The sequence below is a fragment of the Homarus americanus genome, unplaced genomic scaffold (assembly GCF_018991925.1).
Source record: "Homarus americanus isolate GMGI-L3 unplaced genomic scaffold, GMGI_Hamer_2.0 scaffold24523, whole genome shotgun sequence".
NCBI classification, from domain to species: domain Eukaryota; kingdom Metazoa; phylum Arthropoda; class Malacostraca; order Decapoda; family Nephropidae; genus Homarus; species Homarus americanus.
In genome coordinates this window covers 2,570,001-2,585,555 of record NW_024744357.1, presented here as the reverse complement: position 1 = coordinate 2,585,555, position 15,555 = coordinate 2,570,001, and the positions used below count along the sequence as shown (strand labels likewise).

The window sequence follows — 15,555 nt, the reverse complement described above, 5'->3', positions numbered from 1 at the left end:
ACATCTTCCTCAGAAAATACCAATAATGATGGATTATTGGAAATTGAAATCGGCTGTTGCTATTGCTAGAAGGAAGGCTGCCTTCTGGAGCAATATATCCCGGTTCAGATTTATATTGTAATTAGGCCCGATAAGAAATTTAGTAACTTTATCTAGAGACCAAGGTGGGATTCTCTTAGGCCGAGGGGGTCTCTGATTGAAAAAGGATGATCTGAGCATTTGATAAATTCTTGGGTTCAAAGTAATATTAAAACCCCAAGCCAGAGGGTCAACCAGTGCTGATTTATAAGATGCAATTGTAGCTCCTTGAAGGCCTTTAACTCTTAACAGAAATTCTAAAAATTCTAACACCACTGTTTCCGACAATATGATTGGAGTCGTTAACTTGATAAATTTCTGAAAAAGTTTCAAGTTTTCTCATATTGCATAGAAGTTTGGGGTCTATGACCTGCTATCACTTGGTTAACTATATTGGAATTACCCAACAATGTATTTAAACATCTTTTGAGAAACTCCAAGCGTGAAGTGCCAAGGATATCTCGAACCGAGGGTGCAGTACCTGGTCTAGATATATTTTCTAATCTTATCCCATTTAAACTAATTATTGAAAGCAATATAAGCATTTCTAATTCAAATACTGGTAGTATTTGAATTAGAAATGCTTATAATAAAATACACAGGTACATTTTTAGGACCTTTCAACACAAAAGCTTAGAGAGGAATTATATGTTTCAAACAAACAGAAGAATGTGAGTTGCATACAATAATTGTATTCAGTCATAAAGTTGTAAGAAAAATTATATATTGTCCCTCTAGAAACTTCCGTGGCGCCTCAGTGACGAGGGAATAAGGGGAAAGTTTATTTTTTTGGGGGCGTCTGGCGCTCGTGACCACTACGCACTTTGGGGTCTTTTTCCGCTTGCCTTTGTGTCCGAGTTGGCCAATAAGGCATATTTACTGATCATAATACTTATTTCCTGTAAATAATTCATTTAGAATTTATTTTATTTGCATTACTTTTCATAAAAAGTGCTTGGCAACACACCCAGTCTGTTGCCAGACTGTCTGGCTGTCTTTGTGTTTGGGAGAGCAAGTAAGTCATATAAATAATTATCAGAATAATAATTCCACAGATAAATACATTTATAACATAATGATACCATTATCATCTAGTAATACTACCTAGTAATACTACATTGCATTACAACTACACTACTTTTAGTTATATTACTTTGATACAACATGATAAAATGGATAAACATTGAAAAATAAACAACAACAACAAGAAGGAATTTGCCAAGAAGCTTCCCTCTGAACGCTCGTAGGGCGCCGAGGTGGTGGTGATGTTGGTGATACCCTAACGTTTAGCTAGCTGTCTGCCAGCGCTCATGGGTAGTAACGAGTGAATGCATACAGCTGTGTTCCTTTTACACAAATATGACACTTTGTACCATACATATACACTTAGTACACCACTATTTACAAGCACATGCCACATTGTTTTAGAATGTTTTCTTAGAGTGGTACTCCATAATGTAATGTTTACAGAGACCAATGTCACGCTCATTACACCATGTCATCACATCCGCACGCTTAGCTGGGTGCTTTGTGGTGTTCTTGTAGACATAACACCGCCTTTGCACCTTGCGACCTCTTGGAAGAGTTGGGAGGTCGTCAAGGTAGTGACGAACAACCCAGTCACGTGCAAGGAGTCTGTCAGGTAGGCCTGCTTGGCTGTGACGTCTTGGTACAGCTGCCATAATGTTGCCATACTTCTCGAGGAGTTGTGTTATAACTTGCTTCTGAAAAACCCCGAGAGAGGGTTTTTTTCCCCGGTTTTTACTCGGTACATGTTGTACGCATTCGGGATGGTGATGTCCATGAAGTGTAGGAACATTTTCTTGTACCAATTAACACATTTCCGTACGCACTCAATTGCGCCAACCTGCATGTCACTCTTGTTCACGAGCCGCATGTTGACATTGTAGTCCACAACAATGTTTAGTTTTTTCATGACCTCTCCTGTGATTCAGTCCCCTTTTCCACTGTCCACCATTTCGCCTTTGTGAACTGTTGACAGCATCTGCACAGTACGTTCATCATGCCAGTATATTGCAAGCATCTTGTCTGTTTGCTTCAGCTGGATCTCTCCTCATGCAGGTCTACCAGTAAACACGGGCCAGTGTTTCCCGTTCTTACGTACTGTCCCACAAGAACCGGTGTCGTGTTCAAGTAGGAACTTGGCCAGGGCAGGAGAGGTATAATAATTGTCAGTGTAGAGGACGTGATTACCTCCAAAGTAGCGGTCCATAAGTTTCCTGTCAACAGTGCCTTGTATATGTCTGTCACTTGCTTTGTCTCTGGACATGAATTGTGCAAGCAATGGAGTTACTGTGATGTCATCAGGAGATATCCAGTACTCCTGAAGTACAGCACATGTTTTTTCACATGTGCCATCAGCATCAGTAATGCAAAATCACATACAGTTCGGAAACACCGACATCACTCCATTGATGCATGTGTGACGGGGGTCCAGGGCCTGGGTGAGCATCACAAGTGTACTGATAAAATTTGTCTCGGTACACAGTAAGTCCATGATTGCACCATCAAAGAAAGCACAAAAATAGTCCATCTCACGTGATTCCTCTGTACAAGGAAGATTGGGAGTAATTCCACCTGATGATCGTCTAAAATCAGGTATGTCGGGCTGAAAATTACTGCAATCAGACCAAACAAAGGTATCCATTGTTGAGCCGTGAGCGCACAGCGGGGATACGCCGTCCTTGCTGGGTTTCGCTGCCAGCGTCATGCTCATCCTCACTTGTCTCTATTAACATCGTCTAACTCGATGCTATCCTCAGGATCACTAGTCACATAATTACTGCCTTCCTCACCACTTTTACTAGATTTGCACACTACAGCACTCACATCAAATAGTTCTGTCCTTATCTGGCTATCATCCAACCCACGGCGGCGACACTTGATTGGAGTGGAAGATGAGGGGCGACTCATGACGACGGGAATGGTTACTGACTGTGCTGAGCCTACCCACGCTCCCCTATGTATGCCAGGACAGACAAATAGTCATGCTGGAACCTGCTAACCCGCTATGGGCATTCAAACTGGCGGGAAAAGCTGCGTGTTCTGGAACATCACCTGGGGTGTGCCGGTCCGGCGTTCCGGAGCGTCAACCGGGGCGTAAGGGTTAAAAACATGTGTTTCACCGGCGTGAGCATTAAGACGACTTCCACGTGGAATGTATACACCAATGTTAAATAATCTTTCACCTTCCACTGGTGAAGGTGGAGAGGATAGATGCTTGTTAGCAAGGAGACTTAATGTTGGTAGTATGTTCTTATTGGTGTTCTACCAATCAAAAGGTTCCATCATGTGCTTGCAACTGTAATGTCTGGTATCTGTTAATTTCAGCTCTTGACAGTTAAAGTGGTTACACACTTTTTTTACTTTTCAAAGAATTCTTCGGAATTAATTTTGGTTCTGTAGACTGTGAATGATCACTATTGCCCTCTCTCACTAGCTGGTCTAAGCATTTATCAAAATCCAAGTCACTAAAGTCATCAAACTGCACAAGACACTCTAGGTTCTGCACTTCAGTTTCACTGGAATGTGCACTGACACACTTCTTATATATCTTGCTTCCTCTTCTCAAGACAGCTGATGTCACTCTTTGTTGGTATCTTTGTATCTTGGATCAAGACATGTTGCCAGTATTGGATTGTTGTCATCAAGATACCTATGAAATATGTTCTACCTTGATGGCAGTGAGAAGTACTGCCTAACCCAGAAAACTAATCATCTGCTGATGCTTTAGGGATTATCTCTGAAACAGTGCATGATCTTTGACTCACCTGAACAGTGGTCTTGTGGAAATTATCACTAGAGTAGAGAGCTTTCTTAAAAGGTTCCATTTGTTTTCATCAAACACCAGGAGGTTGGGGGCTTCAAGGCAGTTGAATTGAGACAGTTTATTTAGCCAGAAAAACACAGATACAGAGTGGATAATAATAACAACAATATTAACATGGCTGAGCCAGTTGAGAACCTGAGCTCTCTTTGAGGCACCTGATATATACTATACATTTATCTCAAGAAAGTATTATGTAAAATTTAGTATCATCTGGAATAGTACAATAGCATGGTAGTAATAAGTACATCTCATAGTGTTACCACGGTTATCACTTCAATATTTATTTATTTTATTTGTTAATTATTTTTTATATTATTTATTTTTATTATTTTGTTTATTTATTTATTTATTTATTTACACATATATACACATACATATATGTGCTGTTCCTATGAGTTTTGATTTTTCTCGATTTACCCCCACGTGGGGGGTACTGCCAGCGGTACCCTAACCCTTTTACTGTACTGACTTTTACTTTTATCCTCTTCACCACTGATTGGCTCGTTAGCCACTTGGGCGATCAGTTACGTCTCTGTTATGCACTGTTGGCAAGTACTGGGCATGCACCGACTCGAAAAAGTTTGCCCTCACAGTTTTCTGGACCTGCAGCTTAAAGGTTAATTTATGTTAGAGAAAATACGACTGGTTGTTGCATTCCAGAGCAGTTGACTCGCAGTAAGATCTGCCATATGTGTAATAATGGAAATGGATAGTTTGGGCTGCCAGAGAGGAAAATTAAAGAAATAACATTATGAAAGTGTTGGCTGAAAATTGGCCAATACCGATACCATTACTGTACTCCAAAAATAGGCCAATGCCACCGATACTGATACTTGATACAATGTAAGTATTTTAACCAAACCTCGAGAATAAGTAGAATTTCTTCGCCTTCTCCACCCAGTCTCAGATCATTATATTATTGAAAGATAAGCATACCCCCTGTACTTCATAAATTGTCGGAAGAATTTTCTGCAATTTAATTAAAAAAAATATTATTTACAGATTGTTGGCATCTGGATGTCGTGTTGGCTCATTCAAGCTGTGAAGGAGCGGTATGAGGTCTTGTAAATTGCCACTGCAATTTGGCACATGGTTGGATATCTTGATGTTAAAGACGTGTGAATAATTGCAGTGGTGGTTGGTCACAAGCCTCCATAATGGTAATATGATGTTTGCTCTAACAACTTTCTTAGAACAGTAGACTTGTGAAGGATTGGAAAATATAGACTTTAAAAAAAGATTGAATTTGTGATGATAATGATGGGTTCAAGGAATTATAAAATGTAACTATTGTACCTGTATTAAAAATTTAATTTGATTATTACCTACTGATTTTCATCTCTACATGTGATTACATATGATTATATGATCATTCTGCATAACAGGAAATCTACTGTTAGTGAAATTATGAATCTGAAATTTGGTTTTTGTACAAAATTTTATTTCAAAAAATATTTCTTAGGTTAACTTTTGTAGTAATAAAGACTTATGGTACAGTATTATAGATAAGATAGCAGGAGACAGTTGTACTGTCCCCTTCACTAGTGCATTAACAGGGGCTTGCCAAGTTTTGTGTGGTGTGGCAGCCCTGTGTTTGTTTACATTCAAGAGAAGGAAACACAACAGTAAACATATTATGGAATCAAATTAAAACTATTAAAACAAATGCCTCCAAATATAATGATTTATGGAATGTTTATATGACGAGACCCTGTAAACGCACTAGAGAAGAGGACTGTACAGTCTGATGGCCTCTGCAACGATCACTGACTGAAGCCATGTTAATTTGGTATACAGTAGAAGTCCAAAAATCCGGACTGCTTGGGGATTGGGTCGGTCCGGATTTTCGGATATTCCGGATTCTCAGGCAGTACTTTTAAAATTCAAATTTAAGGAGGAATAAAGAAGAGATGAAAAGGTACATTTTGATAGTTTATTCATTAGCAAATATAGCATGCTTCATTTATCAAAACGAGCAGTTTTATAGAAAAAGCTGTGAATTCTAGAATTTTATTCTTTGCCTTTTTTATATTATAAATTGTAGACTTAACAATGTCGTATGTTTCCATTAGAACAGTATTGCTCACACCACGTTCTAGTTTCTTAATTATTTCAAGTTTGTCACTCATTTTCAACTTGTTGTTCTTTCTCTTCACACAACGAAGTTTATCTACTTTAGGAGCCATTATTATGGGCTTGTACAGTACTCTGTAAATGGAAAGAGTAGGACTCAAAATTACATACATTGTCAGTTTGATTGCTCGTTTTAAAGTGGCGACCGCGTGGTCGCTTGTTGTCGCTGTACATGTGTGGCGCTCATGCATGCGCACATACACACAAAAGCCAGCTAAATTAAAAAAAGTGAGTTTTCAAAGAGTCCGGATTCTCGGGTGGTTTGGATTTCTGGCATCCGGATTCTTGGACTTTTACTGTACAGTAGTTGGTATTTCTGGTTGTGTGATGCATTTTTTAACCAGTATGGTGTATTTTTTATATCACATGTAGCTATACTGAGAAATTAACCGGAATCACCTGCGTAAATGAGTGTTGTTCAGAATTCTTGGTCCAATATGTCATATTGTATAACCCCATGAAGGTGCAGAATTGTTTTTGACTGTACCTCTCATCAGAATTATGTATTGAAGAAAAATCTTGTTTTTGATCTGATATACATTTAAACTATATAATCATGTACTCAAAGTATATACTGTCTTAGGATATTACTGTATGTGAAGTAGCCATTGGCAAGATTCTGTATTCAATCATTATTCAATAAAGACAGCTTGTTTGTTAAGGTATTTAATTGCCTAAGTATTAATTTTGACCAAGCAGAGAAATATATATAGGAAATTTTTTTTAAGGCTTGGTTATGGTATTTGACAGGGTACCACATGGGGTATAGCAGTGGGTAGTGAGCAAGTTAAAGGTTGAGTGTCTTGTATGAATGGTTGTGTGGCTTTGGAGCTTTTTTTTTTTGACATGGGGATTACCCCACCCGGGCACAGGTCACTGACCCACATGGGGCCTGGGGGGCGAAAATTTAATAAGAATAATTCATAGTAAATAAAATTTACAATGGAAATATAAAATGAAAAATTAAATAATAATTCATAGTAAATAAAATTTATAATAAATACAAAATTAAAAATAAAATATTAACTAACACGAATAAAAATAATGAAATACAAAAATGGAAAAGAAAACTCAATAGTGAGGAATGATATATTTATATTGTGATGTCAGAGTAAGAAATAGAGACCCTGCAATTGTGTGTAAATGAGGCAGAAAGTCAGATCAGCAACCTGGGACTTGGTCACAATTTTCGTGATGCCATATGGCAGCAGGGTCTACCATTAGACAACACATTATGCTTCCAATATCTTCCCAGGCGGTAGTACCTCCCTGTTTGATAGCTGCCTACTCCTATTGGCCATTTCTCCAAAATTTTGGTAAAGTTTATGTAAATACAAAATGCTTAATAAAAGCTCCAAATCAACTTGTGCACTTGTTAACCAGCGCCTTGGTTAACGAGTTACCTTCCATAAGATTCTTAATTTCGGTTAACAAGCAATCCCTTGATTAAGGAGTTTCTTACGAGCCGACCTCAACATGTTTTCGCTAGCATTTGGCGGTCCACCAGCTGTAGTACAGGCATCCCCCGCGTTACGGAAGGGTTCCGTTCCCGGAAAATTGACTGTATCATGAAATTCCGAAACGCGAAACCTATTTTCCCATTGACTTCCATTATAAAACTGGAGATGCGTTCCTAAGGAATTTTTTCGGCCCCAAAAAAGTAATTCAAGCACTTTTATTAATGAAAATAAACATTTATAAACACACAATACAGTACATTAAATAATTTACAGTTGTACCCCACTTAACGCGGTCAATAGAACCCAGAGGGTCCTGCGTTAAGTGAACAACAGAACATATGGGATTAATTCCAATAGAAACCAGCCCGACCCCCAAACTCCACTTTTTGACGACACATAACTATGTTGTAGTAAAAATTTTATCTTAACTTTATGATGGCATGAAAAAACAAGTAATATAGAAGAGGTTAGGTTAGGAAAAATAAAGGTTACGTTAGAGAAACTGAAAGTTAGGTGGAACACTTATGGTAGCAGAAGAGATGGGTCGGCATACGGGGATGGAGGCTGGTTCCGAGGCAGAGGGCAGATTACTGGCCCTCAGGTGAATCACCATCACTGTCACTTACAGTTGTCAGGGCTTCCCTGACAAATCCCTCAAAGTCAACTTCACTGTCACTATCACTGGCTTGGGCTGGCTGTGGTGGGTTGCGGGCGAAGAACTCGGTTATGCTTTTTTGACGGCTGGTGTTTATGTTGTCTTGGTACACCGTGATGTACGGCTCCATAGCCTGCACCAGCCGGGTATGGAAGACTTCATAGCGGTCATCGTCATTGTCGCGGGAAAGGACGGACTTCATTTTCTCTGCAAACTCTATGGCACACTTAATATCACTATGACTTAAACTGTGTTCTTCGGAGAATGACGCACCTTTGGTCCTCCTCTTCACTGACGTGTTCTTCTTCCAACATCTCGTCGGCAGTCACTTCAGGATCTCTGATCACCTCCAGGATGTCTTCGTTGGTGGTCTCGGAGAAGCCTTCAGCTGTAATATTGAGCGCAGCTTCTCTGGCAAGGTCCACTGCTACTGCAACAGTCTGAACCTCACCAGTCACAGGTTCACTCCTCCTCTCACCTGGTATGCCATGCAACACATGTCTCCATGCGTGACGAATCGTAGCAATAGTCAGCAGATCCCATGCCTCCACCAAGAAGTCTACAGCTTGTTTAACGTTAAACTTCTTCCAAAATTGTTTGACGAGAAGTTCTTGAGTCACCACCTCTTGTTCCTTGTCCTCGTCGCTTTTGCTCTCGCTGTCGGTGTCACCCAGCTTACGCAACTCATCCTTGGTGTTGGTAGAGTCGTTCAGGAGCTTGAACTTCTTTGCAGAGTACGCAGCTTTCACATTGCAGATCAACTCCTGGTCCATGGGCTGGATTAATGACGTAGTGTTGGGAGGAAGGAAGACCACTTTTACGTTGGGGTGACGATCCATAAGTAGGGGCGAGTGTCCAGGTGCGTTGTCAAGGAGCAACAAAATATTGAATGAAACATTCTGTTGCTCGCAGAATTTCTTCACGTCGGGAACAAAACAGTTGTCAAACCAGAAGAGGGACAGAGAAGAGGACATCCACGCCTTACGTGCGGTTAGCCAGTGGACATTAAGCTTGTTCATGTCCATATTCTTGTAGGCGTGCGGCTTGCGGGCTGTGTGAATCACCGATAACTTTGGTTTACAGGTACCGGAGGCATTGGTGGTAAACAGGACGGTGATGCGTTCCTTCTGCAACTTCCGACCCCTTACCTTGCTGGCAGACTGGACAACGAAGGTCTTGGAAGGTAGCTTTTTCCAGAAAAGACCAGATTCGTCCATGTTAAACACCTGGTCGTCAGTGTACTGTCTTTCCTCCATAATCTCACGTAAGAACGGAGGAAAATCTCTAGCCGCCACACGGTCAGCACTCGCTTCCTCACCACCAATGTTGATGTTGGTGATCTTGTTCCTCTTCTTAAACCTATGCAGCCAACCAGAGGAAGCATTGAAGGGTTTGGGCTCTGCAATTCCCAGCTTACGTGACACTGCTGCGTATAGCTCACGTGCGTACTCCTGCACTGAGCGCGTGTCCACCGCCATGTTGCGTCGCGCCTGACGAACCAAATAACTCACCAGCAAATTTTCCACTTTTGCCAGCACCCTGTTCTGGCAATACCTGATAGATGAAGCACCTGCAGACTTTGTGATTTTCATGTGCTCTTTGATCTTGGCTGCATCCTTCTTGATCGTGCGAATCGTAGATTCGTTGACGCCATGCTGGCGCGCGAGATCAACTTGCCGTGTTCCTTTCTCCAAATCTTGAACAATTTGGTACTTCACCTCGTAGCTTAAGGAACGTCGTGTCTTCTTTGGCTTAGTGCCGCTGGGTCCAGGTAAGGAAAGGTCTCTCTCTGGTGGCGGTGGTGGTCCGGCGGAAGCCATTTTACGAAACAATGGATGCGCGTTTACACGGTGTGGCCTTGAGGGATGAAACTGCCGCGGCTAGGTCAAGCATCGTCTTTCCTCCCTCCCTCCCCGGGGTGGTCACGTCATAATAGTTTAAGCCAATTACAGCTAGCAGCAGAGGGGGGTAGGGATGCATGGCCAATCACAGTCCGATACGTCATATGACGTCAGTGATAACGCAACAAAGACACACACTGCGCAACCTTACCGCGCCGCTTGCCCAAGCGGAGGGAGGAGGAGGGAGAGGCGATGAGCGCAGGCAGGCAGGCGGGCGGGTGGCGTGTGGGGCAAATCTAAAAATAGCGTCTCGAGCCGGACACTCACCGCGTATATGTGGAAAAAATCCGTGTTAAGTGAAAGTTCAGCTCTGGCAAGGCACCGCGTATACGGTAAAACGCGCTAAGTGAAACCGCGTTAGGCAGGGTAATACTGTATGATATACCTTCTTCAAACACCAATTTAGGGCTTAATATTGCATAATATTGCATTATACAGCTATGTGTATGTTTATTCGAGTGCCCTGTCATAGGAGTCAGTTTTCTCTCACTTCAGCACTCCCGAGTCGTCCGTTTTCTCTTAATCGTGCACCAGAGACTATTATTTTTTTAGTAGTGACACAGAATTTGATATTGCAACTGGAGTTGCATTTGTTGAGGCAACTTAGGTATGTCTGATTACAGTTGGAATATTCAAGATCCATTGTGAGTGATGTTTAAAGCTTCAACTGTCTTTATGGTTGGTAAAACTTGTCAAGTCTGTCAGTCTGAATGGCATGTGTGAGGCCTTGCGTTTGTTAAAATTTACCACAATTTCCGTAAGGGCGGATTTACGGGTCGTAACGCGAAATTATTGGTCATAATTTACAAATTCCGTAAGAGCGAAATTCCATAACGCGGGGGATGCCTGTATTACTATTATTATTATTATAAATATTATTATTATTATTATTATTATTATTATAATTATTATTATTATCATCATTATTTGGGGTTTTAGGCCGTGAGACATGAGTTAATGTTCGACTGATGACTCGCTCTTTGCTCATGAAGAATATCAAAATCATTAAATATTAATTTATTTTTCTTTCTAGGGTGTGTAGATGGAAGGAAGGGTGTGTGGATTGGAGGTAGTGTATGTGGATGGTGAGGTAGGGTGTGTGGATGGGAGGAGGGGGTGGGTGGATGGAAGGGAGAGTGTGTGGATGCGGGGAAGGGTTTATTTATTTTAGATAGTTTGGCTCTCTGAGGCTGGCTTGAAATTTACGGCTGACTAGCTGAAGTGAACGGTTGGCTGGCTGAGGTGAATGGCTGGCTGGCCAAGAATCCCCACCAAACAGATCCTCAATGCCAGACAGGCTGTATGTCGTCATTGGCAAGAACTGGCTCCAGAATGTATCTGCACCAGTGCCAGTGTTGGTCAAGTCTGGTCTTGAATGAACTCACTCTAGGTGCTGTCACACTCTCTGGCAGTGTGTGCCAAGAGTTTACAAACTCGGAAAAAGTTTGCCTTGACAATTTTCCGAACTTGTGGCTTCTTCAACCATAAGCTGTGACCACCCGCCCCGCTAGGCTAGTGGGACACGTCCCCCAGCTCCAGGTATGAACCCTCGACTGAGTAATGCCCTCTGAGTTGTTTATAAACTTCAATTAAGTTGCCCCTTGACTACCTGTATTATACAGTAAGTCAGGCAATTCCTGTAGGGGGAGGGATATAAAATTTGCCTCACTTGAGAGTATGATAAAAACAAACAAATATGAAAAGCACTATGAGTGTATTGTATGTGGAGATTAAAGATTCACATGGTATACTGTGTGTGTAAACTGAGAATATGAACAAGTACTGTGTGTACTTGTACTGTACTATCGTGCACCAAAGTCGTGTCCATTACCCAGCCACAGTGAGGGTTCGAATTGCCTTGAGTCTGAAGTTTCGAAACAGCTGGGGAAATGCTATGGTCGGCCAAGAGATGTCACCCACTGTAATGTGTGTGGGGAGGGGGGATGAGAGGCAGGTTTATTTATTATTTATACCACCATAATTTCAAGCTGCCTTTTTAACTACATTTTGTCTTACAGTTGTTGTTTCTTTATGGTTAAGAATTCATGGAACAGGTGCAGTGCCCTGGGTGCTTATTGCCGCTCAGGTCACAATGATACTTTAAAGAATGGCATATATTAAGGATAAAAGTGAAATATGCAAGGATCAGGGTGAAGGGCCTTGGTCAGCTAGTTTTACTCAGCGACCACGTCACAATTTTGTTGTTATTCCGACAAAGAGATTATGATAATATTTATTTATATTCCACCCATCCTTTGCTTAATAAATATTTGTGATAATATGCAATATTATATAATTATATACTTATGTTAAAAAGAGTGGAGTGAAAAAGTCATCAGTATTGTAAAATAGTATTCAGACTTAATCTAGGTGACTGTTCCAATTCTTCCAAGTTCCAGTGTTTAAACACCCCACCACAATATGCAAGCTTCATATATTTTGGAGTGTGCTCAGTTACCTTTAATATTGTGTCCTGAACATCATGAGCATTTCAATGATGGTAGCAACTGCAACTATATAATTATATTGTGTTATAAGACAACACATTCCACGACGTGTCATACAGATCATTGTATACCACACAATACATAATTTGTGGCTGTTAAGTTACTTTGTTATGAATTTTCATGCGATATAGTTTAAGACATCATTAAGGACATGGATTGAAGATAACACTGTAGGTGAGTTAATATATGTTAATTGTATATACAAACAATACTAAAATCCAAACAATACACCAATACACACATCTTAGTATTTGGTCCATTCACCCATTGCATTCAGGACTTCATCAAGGCGATTAGAGATGGAGTCGACCAGCTTCAGGCACACCCCTGGTCGTCGACGTATACTCTCCCACACATAGTAAACTTTGGCCTCTATTGCTGCACAGGTTCGCTGCTCCCCAATATCCCAATCACGTTTCATCATGGCCCAAATATGTTCAATCGGATTAATGTCACATCCTAGTGTTGGCCAGTCGATGACCTCAATTTCAGGGTGATCCTGGAGGTAGTCCTTCACTATGTTGCTGGTATGAATGGGACTGTTGTCATGAACCAGCCTAATAGTGTGGGGGGCTGGAACTGCCATAGGAATTAGCACTTGCTCCAGGATGTCTACACACTGCTCACCAGTAAAACGGCCATTGATCTTGACCAGTTCACCTGGCCCATGTGCCCACATCCACCCCGGAATGTCAAGGAGCATTATAGAGCCCAGTGTTCGGGGTTAATTCCAAGTATTCAGGGGCATAACATAATATTTTGAAATGTACTTAGATTTTTCCCCAAAAAATAACGTCACCTACAATGAAGATTTACAAGTCAACCATGGGTGTCACATGTCACACACAGGTAGAGATAGCATAGCTCACCCACCTCCTATGGTCCAGATACAGTACTTGCTCACAAATTTAGGATTTTTCAAATTGGTGGGGACATGGTTATACTATTAGCACTGGCTCATAGCCAATACTTTGTCACACATTACCTCTTTAATGGGGATTTAAACCTGGGTTTGAGATGCTAGTACAGTACAATATGTATTGTGTGATACTCAAAGGTATTCAGTTGTAATTTATGGTATCCTCAGTGTTCAAAGGCAATAATATTATAAGTATTATGCCAATGTTATTATTATTAATATTATTGCCATAACTAAAACTATTATTAACCCTTTCATTACAGAGATGTCATTTTCAATGCTTTATTTGGTTAAGATGTCAAGAAGATAATCATAGATCAAATTTACTATGAAGGATAATGACACAATCTATACTGTATGGGCAGACTCTTGTATATAATTTCCTCTTCCATGAAAGTTGTCAATGCAAAACTAGCTATCAACGTCCTTCTTCCTTCACAAATCCACAATGTAAGGCATTCAGAAATCTCAAATTATTTTTCTTAGTAGTATTTATATTACATCTTGATGCAGGAATAAAATACAGGGTACTGTAATTTAATTCGGTATTCCATTGGTAACCTTTAGTAATATATAAAAAAATAGAGGATTATACTTTCAAAGGTTCTCAAGTTTAATTTTCCTCATAAGAACTGTACCGTATATAAAAATGCATCTGACTAACACATTGTTACACCACAAACACAAAGTAAAAAATGGAAGTGATGTTGCAGCGAGACTCTACCTTAATAAGATGTATTTTCTTATCCTCAGTAAGCAAATTAATGTAAGAACCTTTGAAAGACTTTGAGTGAATTTCATTATTCCACACCTTGAATAATGACCCACAAGGGGTACTCAGCTGTTATTGTAAGGAAACAATTCATGGGTTTGTAGCTGGCATGATGTGTGTGTGTGTGAGAGAAGACAACTATAGTGATTCTATGGGCCTCATAATCAGTGTCATGTTAAATTTGAACTCTAGAATTTAACCTTAATAATAAAAAGATGTTGAAACAATGTTGTCATGCCAGTCAATATGGCTCAACACTGAAGTTGCATAATGCGTCCACTAAGTGTACAAGTCTCAAAAACGCACAAAATAAAAGACCTGAATTCTCCATGATTCGTACAGTACACAGTCCCATAACTGGAGATACAATTAGTAATTTAGGCTGTGGGTTACAGACAGTGTCCAGAATGGCATCGAAAATGACCCGAGATTCAACACATTATCCATAGACACATTCCCCTCTCCCTATAGATATTGGTAAAAAAATATAATGTACGAATCTTTGAGGATCCATGGAAAAAGGTCTTTATGGCATTACGATAAGAAAAATACACCACTCTAGCACAGTACGACCAAAACACAGTACAGTATGTTCACAATTTGACACATAAAATTCATACAACAACCACAATTATGTAAGGCAGTGCTTGAACTATTATAACACTACTGGTGCAAGTTTGGACATCTGACAGTAACAATAATGACCATCTGATAACTAATGACTGGATATTTCACTTAAATATTTTTAACACCTTTGATCACATGCATTTGTTTATACAGTAAGTGCCATAAGAAAATAATGCCACCTAAGTATCAGAGGTCTACATAGTGACTGGAATAAGAAGAGGTAGCCACTCCAACACACGTATAAAGATTGGTTTGACGGTCATCTACGACGTAATATAGCCATCGACGATGTCATACTGATCAGTTTGTTGGACACTGTAAATCGGGAACGTCTGCTGCCGGTATCTAACGTGCTCATCGACACAGCCAAGACCATTTTCATCTCGTCTTTCCAGACAAAAAGTGCTGGTGCCCTTCTGTACATTGTTGAAATTAGTCAAAGATTCATATTATAAATTTAGTAAAATAACAATGAAATTCAGCTTAACTAATATAATTACTCTTAAAATATCTGCACAATATATAATAAAGTAGGCTACAGATTTTGAAGGTACGGGAACACTGCACAGAAGACATGTTTTCTGATGTTTGTTTTACTGCTTTCCAAAGGTGATATTGTACTGTATTCATTTTCTGTGGAAATGAGTTTTAAC

At 40.2% G+C, this 15,555-nt stretch overlaps 1 protein-coding gene across 1 annotated transcript in view; it reads left to right on the top strand.

Moving 5' to 3' along the window:
- LOC121877699 (CD63 antigen-like) overlaps nucleotides 1-5,246 on the top strand; it is a 30,123-nt gene extending 24,877 nt beyond the window's left edge. Inside the window, exon 5 of the mRNA XM_042383523.1 lies at nucleotides 4,931-5,246. Coding sequence (XP_042239457.1) covers nucleotides 4,931-4,996 — 66 coding nt within the window. The 3' untranslated portion in view covers nucleotides 4,997-5,246. The remainder of the gene's footprint in view (nucleotides 1-4,930) is intronic.
- Nucleotides 5,247-15,555: the final 10,309 nt, after the last annotated feature.